Below are 19031 nucleotides of genomic sequence, written 5' to 3' on the forward strand. Positions count from 1 at the left end.
GGGCTTACTCTTTTGTCAGGAATTGCTCCTGATGGAGCTTAGGGAACCGTATGGGGTGCTGGGACAAAACCTGCGTGCAAGGCAAGTGTCCTACCTGCTGTACCAGCCCTGGTTCCATGTTTTGAAATTTTTACCATATCTCAAGTTTTCATGATCCCTTCACTTGGTGATGTGGACCCAGATGGCCTCAAAGTTTAAGAAGCTAGGCCCTTAGCCTGGAAGGTAGGTGTGGAATAACATACAGAACTTATCCCTCAAGTAGATGAACAGCATAATACAGGCCTATGCATGCTTGAACCCCAGCTTTAATTAAAATGACCCAAGAATGACAGCAACTCTATTTATAATGAGCAGAAGCCAGAAAAGAAATACACGAACTTTTATTTTTCAAATGCTACAGTTAGGGGAGCTAGAGGGGAATCTTCTTTAACTTGATCTTTTCTTCTACGTTGGAAAAGTATTTCATCTTTGTTAAAATCTCCTTGGCTTTTTCAAAGTCATCTGAAATAGAGACATTCACGTGAGGCTTCATTTCAAGCAAGAATCAAACCAGGTCTCTTGCTCAATGGAGAACATCAGAGTGAGAGAGAGAGAGAACATTTGGCTGGTTAAGGGGACGAAGGGATTAAAAAGATGCAGAAAAGTAGCTGTATGGGATTCAAACTTTAAGTTAGAAAAATGGATTCTGAGGGCCGGAGCGATAGTGCAGCGCTCAGGGTGTTTGCCTTGCACTCAGCTGACCTGGGTTCAATCCCCGGCATCCCATATGGTCCCCCAAGCAACTGCCAGGAGTGATTCCTGAGTGCAGAGCCAGGAGGAACCCCCGAGTATCGCTGGGTGTGACCCCAAAACAAAAAACAACAACAACAAAAGGATTCTGAGGCTGCAGAGATAGTACCATGGGTAAGGCCTTGCCTTGCATGGGGCTGACCCAGGTTCGATCTCTGGCACCCTGTATGGTCCCCTGGGTCCCTGCCAGGAAGAAGCCCTGAGCACTGCTGGGCATGGCCCCCAAATAAAACAAATTCTCCCCACCATAATCCCAGCAAATCAATGATTTGTGCTTTAAGAGATTTTCCTTACTTTGGGGCGAGAGAGAAAGTACACCGGGTAGGGATTTTTGCCTTCTACGTGGCCAACCTATGTTTGATCTCCGGCATCCCATATGGTCTACGGAGCACTGCCAGGAGTGATCCCTGAATGCAGGGCCAGGAGTAAGTAACCCTTTAAGCATCACCAGATGTGGCATAAAAGCAAAAACAAATAATTTTTCCCCTAGGGAGGCCAGGGAGACAGCTCCAAGGGTGTAGTAAATCCCTGCGAGCTCGAGGCTTGGGATTAGATTCCCCAGGACCACCTGGATGTGACCCTGGTGGTCCCCTGCACCAGTGCTGGGCCTGAGCACTTGGGAGATCACCCCCAGGAAACTATTAAAGACTTTCCTGCCTATGGTGACGGTTCACCTCATATGGTCTCCCGAGCCCCGCCAGGAGTGACCGGCGGGGTGCAGAACCAGGAGTACGCCTTGAGCACTGCCAGGTGTGGCTCCAAACAGAAGGTCTGGTGATCTAACTCTGAGAAGGGTGCAGAAGCGCTGGGTCCTGAGGCCCGGCACCAAGCGCCAGGGGCTCCCGGTCTCCTGCAGTGATACCCTCGGAGGGCTTGGTGGGTCACGAAGGGTGATTTTGCACCCAATGGGAGGCTTGGCGATATCTGTTTTGTTTTGTTCTGTGCCTTCGGCCATATCCGGCAATGTTTGGGGCCTGCTCCTAGCTCTGGGTTTGGGAGACCACGTGGGATACTGGGGACTGAACCTGGGTCAGCTGGGTACAAGGCAAGCAAGCGCCTTACTCCCCGTACTCTCCAGCCCAGTGTGGCCACCTCAGAGACATTTCTGGAGGTCACAGTGAAAAATGTGTACTGACAACTTCCGAGCAGAAGCCAGGGGTGCTGCTCCAGGTACTGCCGAGCAGGATCCCCGCAACCAAGACCTATCTGGCCCCAAATGTGGGCAGTGCCAAGGCTGAGGACTCATCCTGAGATATATGCAAAAGTAAACACTATTCCTTTCTACTCATCTATGGTTTAAACGAAGCAGAACGGTTGATGCAAAAATTCAGGAGTGGTTATTATGGAAGGGGATGCAATTGTAAATTGGAAACGCAAGGGCATGCTTTATTTCTTTATTCCAGTTAATTTATTTATAAACAGTTTTAACTGTGGTGATATTGACGTCCATGAAATTGACCACTTCCACCATTATTTTGGTTGTTGCTTGATTTCGGTCACACACCCAGCGGCGCTCAGGGCTTATTCCTGGCTCTGCGGTCAGGGATCACTCCTGGTGGGGGGGTCAAGGGACCATATGGGGTGCTTGGGACCGAACCCGGGTCACCCAGCTGCAAAGCATGCATCCTACCCACAGTACTATCGCTGCAGGCCCTGATGCTGGATTCTTGACTTTTAGCATCGAGTGGTTTATAAAGTACAATCTGTTTCTTATTAAATGCCTAATGGGTCATGTCATCCAGCAAACCCAGCAAACCGCCTCCATTCCCGAGACTCAACAGATGGTTCAGCTAGTCCTTGACAAAGGCAGCAGGATAAGAAATGAATTGGCAGTGTTTAGAGAAGAGAAATTAACGGACAGTGTTGAGAGTGTCTCATCTTACTGTCTCTTCATGTTTGTTTCACTCACCCCAGGAAGATGGGGCCCCCTGCCTCCCAGGCTCTGGGAGGGAAGGAGCCTACGGTGGCCAAGTCAGATGCATTCCCCATGAGCCAACAACCCTAGCCAGCTTTTTATAAACTTCACATCTGACCCTACTGAGCCCCCGCTCACCCTTGTTCTTCCTTAAAGATGGAAGTTTTGGGGACAGAGAGTTTGCTCAGGAGTCAGGGCACACGCATAAGATTCTGAGTTCTATCCCTGACACTATGATTCCTCCTGAGAGTCACTGAGTGTGTCCCTAGAGGTCCCTGGCATTGTGGGGCCCAAACATGGAAACTTCCAGTGGTAGAGTATCACTGTCCAGTAGTCCCCAGGAATCCTCCATGCCAGCAATGAATGGTCAGTTATTTCTATAAAAGTTCAGTTTGTTTTTTTTTTTAGTTTTTTGGGTCACACCTAGCGATACACAGGGGTCACTCCTATCTCATGCACTCAGGAATTACCCCTGGTGGTGCTCAGGGGACCATATGCTGGGAATCAAACCCGGGTTGGCCACAAGCAAGGCAAATGCCCTACCTGCTGTGCTATCGTGCCAGCCCTCAAGTTTTGTTCCTCCCAGTCTTGTTAACCACTAGTGCACAAGGATTCTAACTTCTTGTGTCCCTCCCAATGCTTACAATTTCTTTTTGACAGTAGTAGCTATCCTGGTGGTGTGAGGTGTACTCTCACTGTGGTTTGATTTTCCCTCAACTAACAGCTAGTCATGCTGAGCTTCCTTTTGGAGGGAGGGTATGGCATGGCCTCCCAAGCAGGGGCTGAGGGGGCCTGGAGGCCATCCAGTGACACTTGGCAACCTGATGGTAGCTGAGAGCAAGGGCCGGAGGACGGGATGCCGGGTGAGCCTTGCAGTGCTGGGTGCACCAGAGCTGCCTTGGCAGCACTCAGAGGATGCCAGGGCCACACTCGGTGATGCTCAGGAGGTAATATGGACCCAGAGATCAAATTTGGGTCACACACATGCCCTAATCCCTGCACTATCTCCCTGGCCTCCGGTTTTGTTTCTATTCATATAGTTACTAATCATACAGGTATCTTCATTATGTTCTATTTCCTTTTGTTTTGTCTTTGGGTCATACCTGGCGATTCTCAGGGGTGACTCCTGGCAGTGCTATGGGAACCATAAGGGATGCCAGGGATTGAACCTGGGTCAGTCATGTGCGAGGCAAGTGCCCTCCCCGCTGTACTATCTCTCCAGCCCCACACGTTCTATTTCTTAAGCGAGGTGATAGCAGACATGGATGCTTGTTCTGTTACCATTCTTTAAATTGTATTTACACATTATGTATTCATAATAATAATAAAGTACACTAAAGTAAAATAACAGCTGGGGTTGGGGCCCAGTAAAACACCATCTGGCCATTTTAGCCAGTGAAATGGCTACTTGGGTTTCAGGCAGACTTACTGGGCTAGGCGCCTGTCTTTTGCTGTTCATCTACAGCCCCCCTGCGTATTTTTAGTTTTGTTATTTTTGGGTTACACCAGCTGTGCTCAGTGCCTACTCCTTATTCTGTGCTCACTCTTGACAGAGCTCAGGGAACCATAGATGGCGTCAAGAAACTGGGGTTCGCTGCTTTTAAGGTAAGCCCCTTAACCTCTGAACTATCTCTCTGGCCCAAAATGTGTTTTTGTTTTGTGTACATGTGTGTGCGTGCGTGCGTGCATGTGTGTGTATTTTGCTTAGAAGAAGATACTGCAGTCTGCAGTCTCTTTGACCTGAGAGCCAGGTGCAGTAAGAGACGAGAACAAATGTTTCACTGGTGTCATGGGCACAGCTCTGCATGCATTTTCTTCCTGGGCTTTGCAGAAGAAAGGGGCATATGCTGGGCCACGTGCTGTGTTGGCTCCCGCCCCCTCCCTCATCTCATCTCCTCTGCTCTCGTACAGAGAAGGGGAACACTGTCTTGCACTTCCTCTTGCGCAGTCATGGTATTGCTGAGCTTCCAACTTGTTTTTGCATCCAGATATATAAAAACTTAAAAGGCGAAAATGCAGACCCAAGTATATTTTATACTTTCCCATGTCCCTATCCTGGGATGGGTGTGTAATAGCTATTATAGAATAAACCTCTTTTCAAAGGAAGTCAAGAAACAAAGGAAGTACCTTGTTCAAAAGCTCTGCTCACACTGTCAGTCAATTCTTTCTGTTTCTCTGCAAAAGAAAAACCATTATCTTCACTTTTCTACTTAAGCAATCATGATTTGGAGACAATACTATGTCATCATTTTGGTTTGACAACATGGCAGGGAGGTGCCATAACTTTGGTCACTGTCCCTTGACCAGCAGTTCTTGCTCAGGGCAGAGTGGCTGATCCAATTATGGGATCCTTTTTTACCAATGTAAAGCCTGAGAGGCCATAACGAACAAACCAAGAAAGAATGAGAAAAGGCCTTGATGATCGCTACCAGCCTGAGACTTCCAGATTCCAGCCAAGAGTTAACAAGGTGGACAGGGGATCAGCCAAACACTTGTCAACCACACACCTTCCCTGGGAAAACTAATCGAATAGGTCATGTTGTCCTTCAAGACAGTGTCAGAAGCCAAAGAGATAGTCCAGCAGGTTGGGCCTTGCAAGTGCCAGTAAGAATTCAATCCCTGGCACCCCATATGTCTCTTGAGATGCCAGGAGGAATCCTTGAGCATAGAGTGAAGAGGAAGACCAAGCACAACCAAGTGTGGCTCAAAATAAACACAATAACAGCAACAACAACAAAATGACAAAAAAGGACAGAAGATGTCAAATGAAGCAAAGGAGCAGCCACTTTTTTCTACTTGTTTCTTTAGTAGGAAATAATCATTTTTATTTGTTTTGGGGCCACACTTGGCAATACTCAGGGGTTACACCTGGATCTTCACTCAGGAATTACTCCTGGTGGTGTTTTGAGGATCAGACCCAGGTCATGCAAGATAGGTGCCTTATCTGCTGTACTATCTCTTTGGCCCAGGAAATAAAGAATTTTGTATTTTGGATATAAAGAAATAAGTATTTTGGATGTAACCAGTATCAATCATTATTATGGTATCTAGTTTCAAAGGACTTTCCAATATATTCTTTGTTTTTAAAGTTTTTGGTCCATACCTAGCAATGCTCAGGGATTTCTCTTGGCTCTGCACTTGGGCATTACTCCTGGCAGGACTTGAGGGACCATACGGGATGCCAGAAATTGAACCCAGGTTAGCTGCATGGAAGGCAGCAAACACTCCAGCTCCTGATTGACTTCTCTGTTAATTATGCACTCACTTGCTAGTTATAGAGCCTCTATTATACTCAAAGTACTGTTCCGTGGGTACTGGGAATGGATGGGAAGCAGTGACACAAGTTCTGATCCTGTAGAACTGTCAAGTCTAACAGGGGAACTTGAGAGAAACTTGAGACTCCTCTGATATTCTTACATAGAGCATTATGGAGTTTTTATTTGGTTTTGGTTTTTGTGCTACATCCAGTGATGTTCGGGGGCTACTCCTGGCTTTGTGCTCAGGATCACTCCTGATGGTGCTCAGGGGACCACATGGGATGCCGGTGATTGAACCCTGGTCAGCTGCATGTAAGACAAGCACCTTACCTGCTCTATTATTTCTCTGGCCCTGAGCAGTATGGTTTTCGCTGGTTATTTCTACAAAGGAGCAGTACCCAGTATAAAAAAAAAAGGTTTAAACTATAGGTACCACAGTCTAAATGATGATAGCCCTCATATCTGAAGGAGAAACATAAATACAAACTGGGGTGGGGAAGGTTTCTGGCAGAAGCAACAGCATATGCAAAGGCCCTGGGGTAGAAAGGTATTACCCCCAGCCTTTGCACATGGTATAGGTAAAGAACTGGAAATGGCTTGTGTAAAGCAGAAGCCAAATAGTGCAAAACCTTATAAATTAAGCTGAAGAGTTTGGTGTTTTAGGTTAGGTTGGAAACCTTACCCCTTGTTGGAAAAATGAACGAGGCAAAGTGCTTGTCCTGTGTGCAGCTGACCCCAGTTGGAACACTGGCACTGAATAGTTTCTTGAACACCCAAAGAAAGGCCTGGGGCTGGAGCCATAGCCATAGTGAGTAGGGCGTTTGCCTTGTATGTGGCTGACCCGGGTTTGATTTCCAGCATCCCATATGGCCCCCCAAGCACCACCAGGAGCAATTTCTTAGTGCAGAGCCAGGAGTAACCCCTGTGCATCACCAGGTGTGACCCAAAAGAGAGAAAAAAAAAAAAAGAAAGGTCTGAGTACAGAACCAGGAGTATCCCTGAACACTGCCAGGTGATTTCCCCATCCCGTCTGTCACCCCACTCACCCTCCCCAAATAAAAGTTTGATTTTTTAATCTAAGAAGAATGGGAAACTACTTAACACTTTTTCCTTTTAGTTCTGGTGGTGCTGGAGGTGCTCATCGGCTACTCCCAGCTTGGTGCCCAGGGATCACACCTGGCAATGCTTAGGGGATCAGGAGGTGCCAAGGATCAAATCTGGGATTCCTTCATGCAAAGCAAATTCTCCAGCCCTTTGAGACATATTCACAGTCCTGCTACTGAATCAAATGTAAGCAAGGTCTAGGATCATAGTAGGTCTGAGTGTCCCAGAGGTCCCATGGTGACAGATGGCAGAGGTACACATTAGATGTGCCTTGAAGGTCCAGCTGGATCCATCAGGGCTCCCTCAGATGTTCAGGTGACAGCATGGTAGTAGGACCGGTGGAGATGGAGAAGGATGGACAAACTTGGGACATTTGAGGTCATCCTTCAAGATTTGGTAAGAGGCCATGAAGGGTGCCTCCTCAGGGGTTTGGACGTGTGCAACTGGACTGTGTTATTCTCTGTCAGAGAGTCAAGTTCTGGGGGAAATGAGGGGAGATGCTCAGGAGTTCCATCCTGGGCACATTGAATTGGAATGTGTAAGTGCCACGAAGGCCCGGGAGTATCGTTTTGCTCAGGACTCAATGCCATGTGCACTGCCTGATCCACAGCGGGCCTACCACAAACATTTGTGAAACCATAGCCATGAAAACCGTTGGAATAGGCCTTGATGCATTTCTACACAGCGTGGTTTACTTGTCTTTTTTCTAGGAGGGGAGTTCGGGGAGGGAGGGGGTAGTTGGGCTGGAGGTATTGAGGGATCACTCTTGGTGGTCAGAGGACTACACATGGCACCGGGATTTGAACCAGGTTTGGCCACTTGGGAGGCAAGCACTGTACCCACTGTGCTCTCTCTCTGGCCCTCAGCATGGTTCATTTTGTGTGTAAAACTGGTTGGTCTATGGAGTCCAGTTGTTCGGTTAAGATGTGAAGGTATTTTGTAGCTGTAACACTGACAAAAAGGTTGACTTTAAGTAAAAGTGATTATCTTTGATAATGTGGAGGGCCTTCATAGAATCAGTTCAAGGCATTAAGAGCAAAAACATGTTTCCTGGACAAAAAGAAATTTTGCCTCAAAGACCTTCAGAGATGTTTTCGCTGAGTTTCCAACTTGTTGGTTTGCCTTAGGTATTAAAATTCGTTAGCCACCCCAACTAGTTAATTCCTTGAAACAAATTTCTCTCCCCCAGCCCTACACACACACACACACACACACACACACACACACACCCGTACACATAAACTGTTGGTCCTACGGAATAAAGTAGAAAGCAAAAGCAAGACGGGATCAAAACATCCATCTTTGCTCTCTATCTGCGATATCTCAGGCATTTCCATTTCTGAGGCCGGTTTCACTCATGAGCCAATAATTTAAATGGTGTTATGGGTGGGACAGAGCCAAACAACCTGAAAATTACTATTATCTTGATTTGAGACTCCCTGCTAGAAAGGGAAGTTGTAAATCTAACCTCCAGATAAAATTGGTTTTAATTCAATCCCAGAAAAATCCTCTCCGATTCATTAGAATAACCCATATTACAGTCTTTATGCTAATTTCCCATTTAACAACGGACATCTATTCCTGACAGCAATCAATTGCATCTGGTGGCATTTTATCTTTTACCTCTGACAACAGACTCAATCTCTTTCATGGCAGCTTCACTTCGAGCTTCTGTGAGTTTTTCATTGATTTCCATTATTTCCATGAGGAACTGTGTGTCCATTTTATAATCTGTTCCTTCAGTAATCTCTATTCCACGGAGCTTTAGCTAGTGGGGCAAAAAACAGGAGAAAGAAGTTGGGTTCAAAAAATCATGTCTAGCATCATGCAAACACCACTCACACTTTAAAATATCAGATAAGCAACACCTTCTGCTGGGGTTGGAGCGATGATATAATGGGTAGGGCATTTGCCTTGAACATGGTTGTCCTGGGTTCGAACCCCCACATCCCAGATGGGTCCCAAAGCTCTGTCAAGAGTAATACCTGAGTACAGATCCAGGAATAACCCCTGTGCATTACTGGATGTGGCCTCAAAACAAAAACTGCATAAATTAAAAAAAAAAAAAACCTTTTCCTGTCCTTATCATGAAGGTGTGAGAGAAGGGTGCTGACCTCTGGAACTGACGCAAGAATGCTGGGAAGTTGTGATGGAGATCTCCAAGCCCACTTGGATGGGGACTGGGCCTCCTCCCCCCAGGTCCTCAGTTTTCCAGTAGCTTGGCAGACACACCCACAAACTGCCCCATGTAATCTCACCAACAGCCAAGACCCAGAGATTATATAAACTAAAGCTCCTGGAAAAGAGCACTGCAGAATGTGCTGGACATTATATTCTATCCATAACAAGCAATACGAAACAAATCATTGAGACTTTGCCTTTTCGGCAGGTTTGAGCAGTGGTGGGACTGGTGTTGAAATATCGAATGTAACCAAAGTAGAGAGAGAATATGGGGGAAATTGTCTGCTACACCGGCAGGGGAAAGGTTGGAATGGGGTGGGTGGGGGGAATACTGGGGACTTTGGTGGTGGAAAATGTGCACTGGTGAAGGGTTGGGTGTTTGATGATTGTATGACCAAAGCTCAAACACGAAAGCTTTGTAACTGTATCTCACGGTGAATCAATATAAAGGGGGGAAAATAATAATAAAATTAACATTCTGAATTAAGAAAAAAATGTGGCATTCCTGCCCAATTTAATCAGCTTAATCAATGGCTGAATAAACAGTACTCCCACATTATTGGAAAAAAAGTGCTGGGAAGTGACCATCCTCAGTTACTGGGAACTGCAGGATCCTGCGGGAGTTACTTCTCTTCTCAGGAGGCTGAGTTAGACGTGTGCAAAGTTCCTACTCAAAATCCTTAGCAGCTCACCACCTCCTTTCCCCCTGAAAAACAAAAACCCCCGAAAACTCTTTCCCAAGAATCATCACCCAGTTCTTCAGATGGTAAGAAAAAGAAAAAAAGGCTGTTGATCAAATTAAAAAAATGAAAAAAGGCTTGTGTAGCATCTTGGTGTTTTGTTGTTGTTGTTTTGGGGCCATGCCCGCTGATGCTCAGAGTTTACTCCTGGCTCTGCACTCAAGATTCGCTCTTGGGAGGTGCTCGGGGGCCCGTATGGGATGCTGGGGATCAAACCTAGGTTGGCCCGGTGCAAGGCAAAGGCCCTACCTGCTGTACCATCATCCTGGCCCTTACGTAGTGTCCTTGCCGTGGACTCCCATTGGCTTCCTGACTGCCCAGCACCCCCAGGCACGCTGCCGCTACACAGCAGGGGGCAGGTGTTTCATGGGGAGATGGAGGCCAGGCAGACCGTCACACAGAAAAGGGCTGGAAAATCACCTTACAAGGTAAAGTCCCCTGCTCAGGGGGGCCTGCAGGGTCTTATAGGCGTCATTCACCAGGGTCGAGTGCTTCTTTGAGAAGTCCTTTTCGGTCTGTCAGTAGAGAGGAAGACACGCTTATTACCATCCATGTTAGTCACCTTACATTCACTGACTGTTTCATAAAAGACTGCTGGGCAGGCGCCTGAGGAAGAGAACCAGGTCGAGCTCATGTGGGACAAGCTGCTTCTTAATTTCAGTGGGTGGTTCGAAGTGGGGAAAAAGCCAGGCCTAGGGTCTGGGTGGCTGTGGTCATGCAGCCACAGGGAGGGGCCGGCTGTCCAGTTGTGTCTGCTCATCCACAATCAGAGGGTTAGGCTCTCCACCCCAGGCTCAAGCATGATTTGGTGTGATTAGGCCTGGCTGGTGGCTACCTGAGATTTCTGGCTGAAGAAATCTGGGTGGACAAGCCGCTGTAACTGCTGGTACTTATGCTGGAGTTTCCCAGTGTCAATTCTGAAGGAACGGTGGCTGGAAGGAGAATGGGGGGGGAGGGGGAGAAAGTCACGTCAAATACTGATGGAGCTGGGGGCCTATTTTCTGCTCTCATGTGGCCAGGCACAAGAAACATCTAGATAGATAATTTCAAAATATAGGAGATGATGTGACAGAAAACAGGATAAAGTCAAAGATAGTAGTGGACGCGGACAAAGAGAGAGATGGCATTTGAGCTATCCTGAATAATGACGACAATCAATTGAGGACCAGAAGAGGATCATCCAGGTGGAGGGCACACACACACACACACACACACACACACACACACACACACACACACAGTGGTTTTGCGGTGGGAAAAGATCGGTGCTTGAACCCAAAAGCCCAGCATAAGTTGTCAGTGAGGGTGGGGCTGGGGGCCCAGATATAAGGACATTTCTAGTCCATCTTGTCATCTTTTTTTTCTTTTTCCTTTTTCCCATGCTTGAGTGCTCAGGGATCACTCCTGGTTTGGCTCTTGGGCCAACTTTTTCTTTTACTTTTTTCACCCTTGGTTTTTGGGCTACACCCGGGTGATGCTCAGGGGTTACTCTTGGCTTGAACTCAGGAATCACTCCTGGTGGTGCAGGGGGGACCGTTTGGGGCGCCGGAGATCATACCCAGGTCAGCCGCGTGCAAAGCAAGCGCCACACCCACTGTACTACTGCTCAGGACCCAAACTTGTCTTTTCAAGGCACACATTCCTTCATCTCTTTCTCCTACTTATTTTTTTTTTTCCTTTTCGGGTGACACCCGGCGATGCACAGGGATTACTTCTGGCTCTGCACTCAGGAATAACTCCTGGCGGTGCTCAGGGGACCATATGGGATGCTGGGAATCAAACTGGGTCGACCTCCTGCAAGACAAACGTCCTACCCGCTGTGCTATTGCTCCAGCCCCCCTTAATGTTGTTTTAGAGGTGAAGGGGTGGGGCAACATCTGGAGGTGCTGGAGACTGCACCAGGCTCAGGGCTCTGTGACCACTCCTGGCAGTGCAGGTATCAAACCCAGACTTCCTGTATACAGAGCAGGAGTTCTAGACCTTTGAGCTACCTCTCCAGTCCTCTTCCACTTATTTAATTTTGGTTGGGGTCGGGGTCAGAGCCCGCAGTGCCAGGAGGTGGGGCCACTCCCCTCCTTTCCACAACCTCCCCTTCCCCCCATCCCAGGGGCTGCGGAGCACCCCTGTGGTGTTTAGGGACTATCCAGGCCCTGGGATCATTGGTGCGCCAGCCCAAGGAGCCACCTCCTCGAGCCCCTCTTCCTCCTCCCCTTCATTTTCAGCCCGTTTCCTTCTCTTCCAGCAGTGTGCCGGGTCTCACCAGTTTTCCTGCGAGTTTAGACCCACCTAAGGCTCAACCTCACCGACACCTCGCCCTCACCTCTCCGAACTCCTCAACCTTGGGGAGGGCGGAGGCGGGGAGAGGAAGGAGCTGGAAAGACCCACTCTGGGCTCCTGTCCCTCTTTTTTGCACTTTCCCCGTACAACGCCTCCCAGAACGGGTTTTTAGATTTCTTTTTTTAAACTTTCTTTTTGTTCTAGTATGACCAGGGCTTACTCCTGGCTCTGTGCTTCGGGATCACCCCTGGCGGGGCTCGAGGGACCATATGGGGTGTAGGGGATTGAACCCGAGGCAGCCACGTGCAAGGCAAGTGCCTGAGCCCTGTCCCCTGGCTCTTAAGTTACCCCCAACGGCCCCTGATCCATTCCCCATCCACTCCCGCCTCGATCCCTCGCCCCCTCCCCGGCGGTCTCTCCCCACCCCCCTCCGTAGGGTTCCGCCCACCTGTCTCCTACCGGTTCCGCCTTCTTCCCAAAGTCCTCACCCCCCCTCCGGCCCCCAGCCCTGGCGGCCGCCGACGTCCCTCCGCCCGGCCACGCGTGTTACCAGTCCAAGAGGCTGAAGTAGTCCCGAGTGGGGTCAGGGGGCTGCAGGGAGTGGCACTGCGGGCAGAAGAACCCATCTCCCCGCGCCGCGCCCCCCGCTTCGCCGCAGTTCCAACACCGGGCCGCGGCGGCATTGCAGCTTAGCGGCCTCCTTCTCAGAATCCCCGCGGGCCACGACCCCCAAGCCCGGAGGAAGGCCCCGGCCCAGCAGCCCGACATCCGGCCCGCGGCCTGTCTTCTAGCAGCGGTCACCGGAGGGGGCAGAGCGGGAGCCGCGGCCGAGCGAGGGGTGCTCCTGATTGGCTGGAGGACTGCGGAGGGGCGGGACCACTCGGAGGGGAAAACTTGGAGCCTGTGTCCCGCTCTTGGTTCTAAACTACACTTCCCGGCAGGCACCGCGGCCGCGCCTGCTCGGCGACCTCCGCTGCTCCTGATTGGTCGCGCCGCGGCGGAGGGGCGTTCTGATTGGTGGAGGGTGGAGTTTGTATATGCGGCTTTAGCGCCACGCTGTTGGCTGCGGCTGCTAGGAATGTGCCGCTTCAGGTGGGCTCACGCGGTGAGTCATAGTGGGGGAAACTGCTCTCGGTTGTGTGTGGGTTCGAGTCCCCTCCGCAGGGCTTTAGTGCACGCGGAATATCCCGAGCTTCCGCTTCTTCTGCTTTCGCGTTGGGAGGGGGTGGGGAGGACTTGAGATGCCTGGGAGATTCTTCCTTCTTTGTAGGAAACAGCGTGCTGAAATGCACTGCCCTCCCCCTCCCCCCTTACGAGCTGAAACTGGCCCAGACGTCAGACTAGGGAAACAAAAACGTTGTGACTTTCAGAGTCAGTAAAGTTGCTTTGGAAATAACTGCATGTTGGTAATTGTTACCATACTTCAGGTTCAGTCTTAAAAATGCCCACAGGGCATCCGACTCTTGGCTGCGAAGGCACAGGCTTTGGAAACACAGCCCTGCTCTGTGTAAGAGGAAACCCCCGGGAGTGCCCCTAACTAAGTGTGTGTGGTAGGGGGTAGTGCTACTCAGTATCTCCGTTTGAAAAAAACATGTGTTGTTTACTTGTAAGGAGATTTTGAGTGTTGAAGCCTTGGGGAAGGGGATTATTCAGCGTTTCTGGGGCAAGAGTGATCATGCATCATCTTTCTGGGTGTGTTGGGCTCTTTGAGACTGCAATTCTGCCCTCCAGGTATCAAACATTACTGGGGGAGGGGCATTCGTGCATCATCTCAGTTAATCCAGATTTTATCTACCTTTTATTTCCGTTAAGGAAATGGGCTCAGTGAGGTTGTGCTCCACCTAGAGGTGCTATGAAAATTTGATTCGGATGTCTTGAACCTGTTTGCCTCTAATCACACCTCTATGGATATTTTCAGGGTTTATGCCAAGTGATTTATTTATTTATTTGCGAAGTAGTGGGGTGTGGCCGGTATATAAAGCGGGTTTTTTTCCTCTTCATTTTGCCACTATTACTGAAAAACAAAAAATACGATGAGCGTTTTTTATTAGGAAATGCCCATATCTTTTCTTTCTGGGTGAGGCCGATTGTGGTCTGACCTCTCGGAGCCTTATAGATCATGACCTATGAGAGCAGCTAATACCTGGCACACACACTGTCTTTTTGCCACTTTTTCAGGCCTGAGAAGTCAGAAGTGGCACAGGACAAAGCCAGAGTGGCTGACTGCTCTGTACCCTCTTCCTGGTGTGCTCTGCAAACAACAGGAGCTATCTGGAAAGCTGAGCAAATGCAGTATGTGGGACCCATGTTTATTATATTCTGGGGAAGTAGAGGGGATTAAAAAACGCATTTTTAAAATGAAGTTGAGGGAACTGGAGAGAGAGAAAGAGAGGGAGTGAGTGTGAGTGTGAATGGATGAGTGTACTGGGCCAAGGCGCTTGCCTTGCTTGTGGCAGACCCCTTCCATCTCCAGCAACACATGTGGCCCCCCACCTTTGTCCCCAGCACTACCAGAAGTGATCCCTGATCACAGAGCCAGGAGTAACCCCCTAGTATAGCTGGTGTGACCCCAAACCAAACCAACCCAAACCCGAACAGATTAAAGGCCAGGGATTTGTCTCAGCAGTAAAGAACACTTGCCCTACCTGGGTGAGACCCTGGGTTGGTCCCAGACAGCGCAAAAAGAAATAAAAAAATTAAGATTAGGAATTATCGCTTTGCCGTATTTCTATTAACAGTTTTAACAATTCATCATATTATTCGTTTTTAACTTTTAAAATTTTTTTGTTTGCATTTTTTTTGTAATATTTTTTGGTTTGTGGGCTACATCTGACAATACTCAGGGGTTACTCCTGGCTCTGCGCACAGGAATCACTAGTGGCAGTGCTCTGGGGACCATATGGGATGCTGGGATTGAACCCAGGTTGGCTGTGTGCAAGGCAAGCTCCCTACCCACTGTACTATTGCTCTGGCCCATTTATTTTTTTTAAGCCATACCCAGCAGTGCTCAGTGCTTATTTCTAGGTGTGTGCACAGGAATCAGTCCTGGTGGTGCTCAGGGGACCATATGGGGTGCCAAGGATCCAATCTCAGTTGGCCATTTGCAGGGCAAGCACCTTACCTGCTGTATTCTAGCTCTGGCCTACCCTCTACTTTTTTGTTCGGGTTTTATTTTCTTCTGGTCATTTGTGACTGTCAGAAAACTGATCTGGTGAAAATGATTTGATAAAAATCTCAGCTCAAAAGTATAGAATTTTCTTTCAGTTTATTCATTTATGGTTTTTTGGGCCACACTCCGCTGTGCTCAGGGCTTACTCCTGGCTCTGTGCTCAAGGATCGCTCCTGGCATGGCTTTAGGGGATCATATACTGCTCTGGAGATGAACCCTAGTCAGCTGCTTGGGAGACTGGTACCCTACCCATGGTAGGTCTCTCTGGCCCAGAGGTATAGAATTTCTAGTTATAGAATAATAGGGCTAGAATTTTAGGATGTTTGGGGTTGGGGCAGTAGTTCAAAGGGTCAGTGCACAGGCTTGATACTGGAGGTCTGAGTTTGAGCCCATGTGGTCTCTTGAGCACCACTGGGTATGACTCAAAACCCCAAAATAAAAAGAATGCCTGTTTTGATTTTTGGGTCACACCAATGGTGCTCAGGGCTTACTCCTGGCTCTGTGCTCAGGGATCACTTCTGGCAGGGCTTAGGGGACAGTATGAGATGCCTGGGATAAAACCCAGTTTGGCCGCCTGCTAGGCAAGCGCCCTATCTGCTGTTCTATAACTCCGGCTCCCATTAAAAGAAAAAACCCAACTCATTCTTCCCTTTTTCGTGGTGTCTGGGGGTGGGGGGTGGGGGGTGGGGAATAGTGTTTGGGCGACACCTAGTGGTGTTCTGTGGCTCCTCCCAATTCAGTGCTGGGGGTTGGGGGGTGGGGGCTGGTCTGTCCTCCCTTCCTTGCAGTGCTCAGGGGACTATTCGGTGCTGGCGATTGAGTGCAGACTTCCTGCATGCCAAGCCTGAGCTCAGTCCTCTGTGCTCTCTCTCCAGCCCTTTCTCATAAACTTTTGAAGTTTTGTCCCTTGAAATGCATGCTCTGATTGTTTCCTTGTCCCGTTTTGAGGTGGCGATGTCTCATGAGAAGGATGTAGAACATCAGCAACCCCACTGCAGTGCCTCGCAGTGCCAGGGTAGTGGCGGGGCGGGCGCCCAGGCCCCCGGCGGCCTCCTGCTGCCCCTGGGCCCCTCCTCCCAGACCCACGGCTCCTCCTCCCAGTCACAGGGCACTTCCAGCTCCTCCAGCAACAGCGTGCCCACACCCAGCCAGTCCTCTCAGTCCAGCTCCGGGACACTGAGCTCCTTGGACACAGTATCCACGCAGGAACTCTCCAGTATCCCCGAGGACCAGGAACCGGAGGAGCCCGTCCCCGTATCTTGGGCTCGATTATGGGCCCTGCAGGATGGATTCTCCAATCTGGGTAAGAGGGTGTGTTCAGAAAACAGAGGCTGAAGAATACTCTTGGGGTAATGGGGTCGTTTGAAGGCAGTGATTGAGGAACAGCGGGGCCGTTTGTAGGAGTACCCTGTTTCTCAGCTGCTGGGGATCCCCTTCAAGAAGCATCAGTTGGGTTTCTGCAGGATGCTCTCCGTCTGAGAGGAAGCTTTCTCTCTGATCCTCAGAGGCAGATTCATGCAAACTTGAAAACGTTTGTCATATAATGAGAAGCTTCCCATTGGCAGCCACTGCAGAACCTCCAATCTGTAGTTTCATCATGGGGAAGATGATTTGTTGACTCCTGTTTATTAAATTTATTTTAGTTGATTTGATATTTAAAGAGCGATTACTACCGTGATACTGGCTAACTCTTCCATCCCAATGCATAATTACCATTTTAATTTTTTTTTAGATCCACTCAGCAACTTTCAACTATATTATGTTTCAACATTATTATGTTTTTGTTATTGTTTGTGGGGGGGCACACCTCACAGTGTTAAGAGTTTATTTCTGGCTCTGTGCTCAGAGATTACCTTTGGAGGGTTCGGTGGACCATATGGGGTACCAGGGGTAGGACCTGGGTCAGCCGAGTGCAAGGCAAGCACCCTACCTGCTGTACTGTGTATCACTCTGGCCCCAATATTACATTATTATTAACTGGGCTGGAGTGATAGCACAGCGGTAGGGCGTTTGCCTTGCACACAGCCAACATGGCCGACCCGAGTTCGATTCCTCCGCCCCTCTCGGAGAGCCCGGCAAGCTACCGAGAGTATCGCCCGCACGGCAGAGCCTGGCAAGCCCCCCGTGACGTATTCAATATGCCAAACACAGTAACAACAAAGTCTCCAATGGAGACGTTACTGGGCCCGCTCGAGCAAATCGATGATCAACGGGAGGGCCTTTACTTTACTATTAACTGGAATCACATTAGTCCTCCAGTGGACTTTTTTTTGTGGGCGGTGGGGTGCACTCGATTTGCTCGAGCGGGCCCAGTAACGTCTCCATTGGAGACTTTGTTGTTACTGTGTCTGGCATATCGAATACTCTCGGTAGCTTGCCAGGCTCTCCGAGAGGGGCGGAGGAATCGAACTCGGGTCGGCCATGTTGGCTGCGTGCAAGGCAGACGCCCTACCCGCTATGCTATCGCTCCACTCAGGAATTATTCCTGGCAGTGCTCAGGGGACCTCACGAAATGCCAGGGATCAAACCCAGCTCAGCCACGTGCGAGGCAAATGCCCTACCTGCTATATTATGGCTCTGGCCCCCTGAACTATATTTTTTTCCCTTTTGCTTTATGGATTTTTTTGCCAGCCCTGGTGATTCTCAGGACTTACTCCTGACTCTGCTCAGGTGTCACTCTGGGCAGTGCTTGGGGGGCCTGATGCAGTGCTGGGGATTGAACCAGGGTCGGCCACATGCAAGACACGTGCCTTAAGCCCCAATTTTGTTATCTGTTCATCCATGGTCAGACATTTGGGTTTTTTCCAGACCTTGGCTATCATGAATTATGCGGTCGTGGACACACGTGTACATATGTCTTTTGGAATTTCAGAACTGCAGGGACCTCACCTGGTGCCTGCAGGCAGCGTCTGCGTCTGAACTCAGGCCCTCACACTTGAGTGGGCATTGCCTGTCTCTGCACCATCCGTCAGTCACTCCTTGGTGGTTTCCAGGTGCTGATGTGCATCTCGGTGGTGGTGTCCTTGTTTGGTTTGGGGCAAGTGTCTCTGGGGCAGAAAGTGAGTGGAATTGCTGGTCATAAAGTAGGCATTTCTGTCTTTCTTTGTTTTGTTTTTGATTTTGGGACCATTCCCAGAGAGGCTGAGGGTTTACTCCTGTGTGTGTTCAGGACTTACCCCTGTCTCTGTGCTCAGGGATTACTCCTGGCAGGGCTTTGATCCCTGGCACAGGGATCAAACTAGAGTCGGCCACATGCAAGGTATGTGCCTTAACTCCTATACTAAGTGTCTTCGGTCCCTGAAACTCGCCTTCAACAGAGGCCTTAGGATACCACCTCACTGCCCACTGATTGTGTTCTGACTAGAATGTGGGGAGCCACTATAGGAATAAGCTAATTTTCAATTTTTGTCCAGATTGAGAGGGAAACTAAATGCAAGACCATTATAAGCAGGGGGGCAGTGAGACCCCTGGAGTGCTTGGGTGAGAGCTGGGTGGGAGGTGAGCATGGAGTTCACACCGGCGCATTCTGAGTCCAGAGAGCTGGGACTGAAATATGACAGACCACCAGGCTGGCCGTGCCTGGCACATTTGGGGCACTG

The 19031-nt window shown here is 49.3% G+C and overlaps 2 protein-coding genes across 6 annotated transcripts in view; one reads left to right on the forward strand and one right to left on the reverse strand.

Annotated features, from left to right (window-relative positions):
* Positions 1 to 364: 364 nt before the first annotated feature.
* On the reverse strand, positions 365 to 13109 carry HSCB (HscB mitochondrial iron-sulfur cluster cochaperone). 5 transcript variants are annotated; one of them, XM_056116595.1, is made up of 6 exons: positions 12814 to 13109; positions 10822 to 10918; positions 10412 to 10501; positions 8689 to 8833; positions 4832 to 4879; positions 365 to 501 (listed from the first exon to the last, which is right to left on the reverse strand). In XM_056116595.1, exons 1-6 carry the CDS (start codon positions 13029 to 13031, stop codon positions 410 to 412), a joined length of 690 nt encoding a protein of 229 aa, XP_055972570.1. In that variant the 5' UTR covers positions 13032 to 13109; the 3' UTR covers positions 365 to 409. The 5 variants fall into 5 exon arrangements, with proteins under 5 accessions (XP_055972570.1, XP_055972572.1, XP_055972574.1 ...); XM_056116597.1 differs by lacking the exon at positions 10822 to 10918 and having other exon boundaries at positions 12814 to 12951; XM_056116599.1 differs by lacking the exon at positions 10822 to 10918 and having other exon boundaries at positions 10407 to 10501; positions 12814 to 12951.
* Positions 13110 to 14472: 1363 nt separating this feature from the next.
* Positions 14473 to 19031, forward strand: part of CHEK2 (checkpoint kinase 2) — a 52514-nt gene continuing 47955 nt past the window's right edge. Inside the window, exons 1-2 of the mRNA XM_056116593.1 lie at positions 14473 to 14555; positions 16381 to 16735. Of these exons, the coding sequence (XP_055972568.1) occupies positions 16387 to 16735 (349 nt within the window). The 5' untranslated portion in view covers positions 14473 to 14555; positions 16381 to 16386. The remainder of the gene's footprint in view (positions 14556 to 16380; positions 16736 to 19031) is intronic.

Source organism: Sorex fumeus, unplaced genomic scaffold, assembly GCF_029834395.1.
Source record: "Sorex fumeus unplaced genomic scaffold, SorFum_2.1 ptg000032l, whole genome shotgun sequence".
Classification (NCBI taxonomy): domain Eukaryota; kingdom Metazoa; phylum Chordata; class Mammalia; order Eulipotyphla; family Soricidae; genus Sorex; species Sorex fumeus.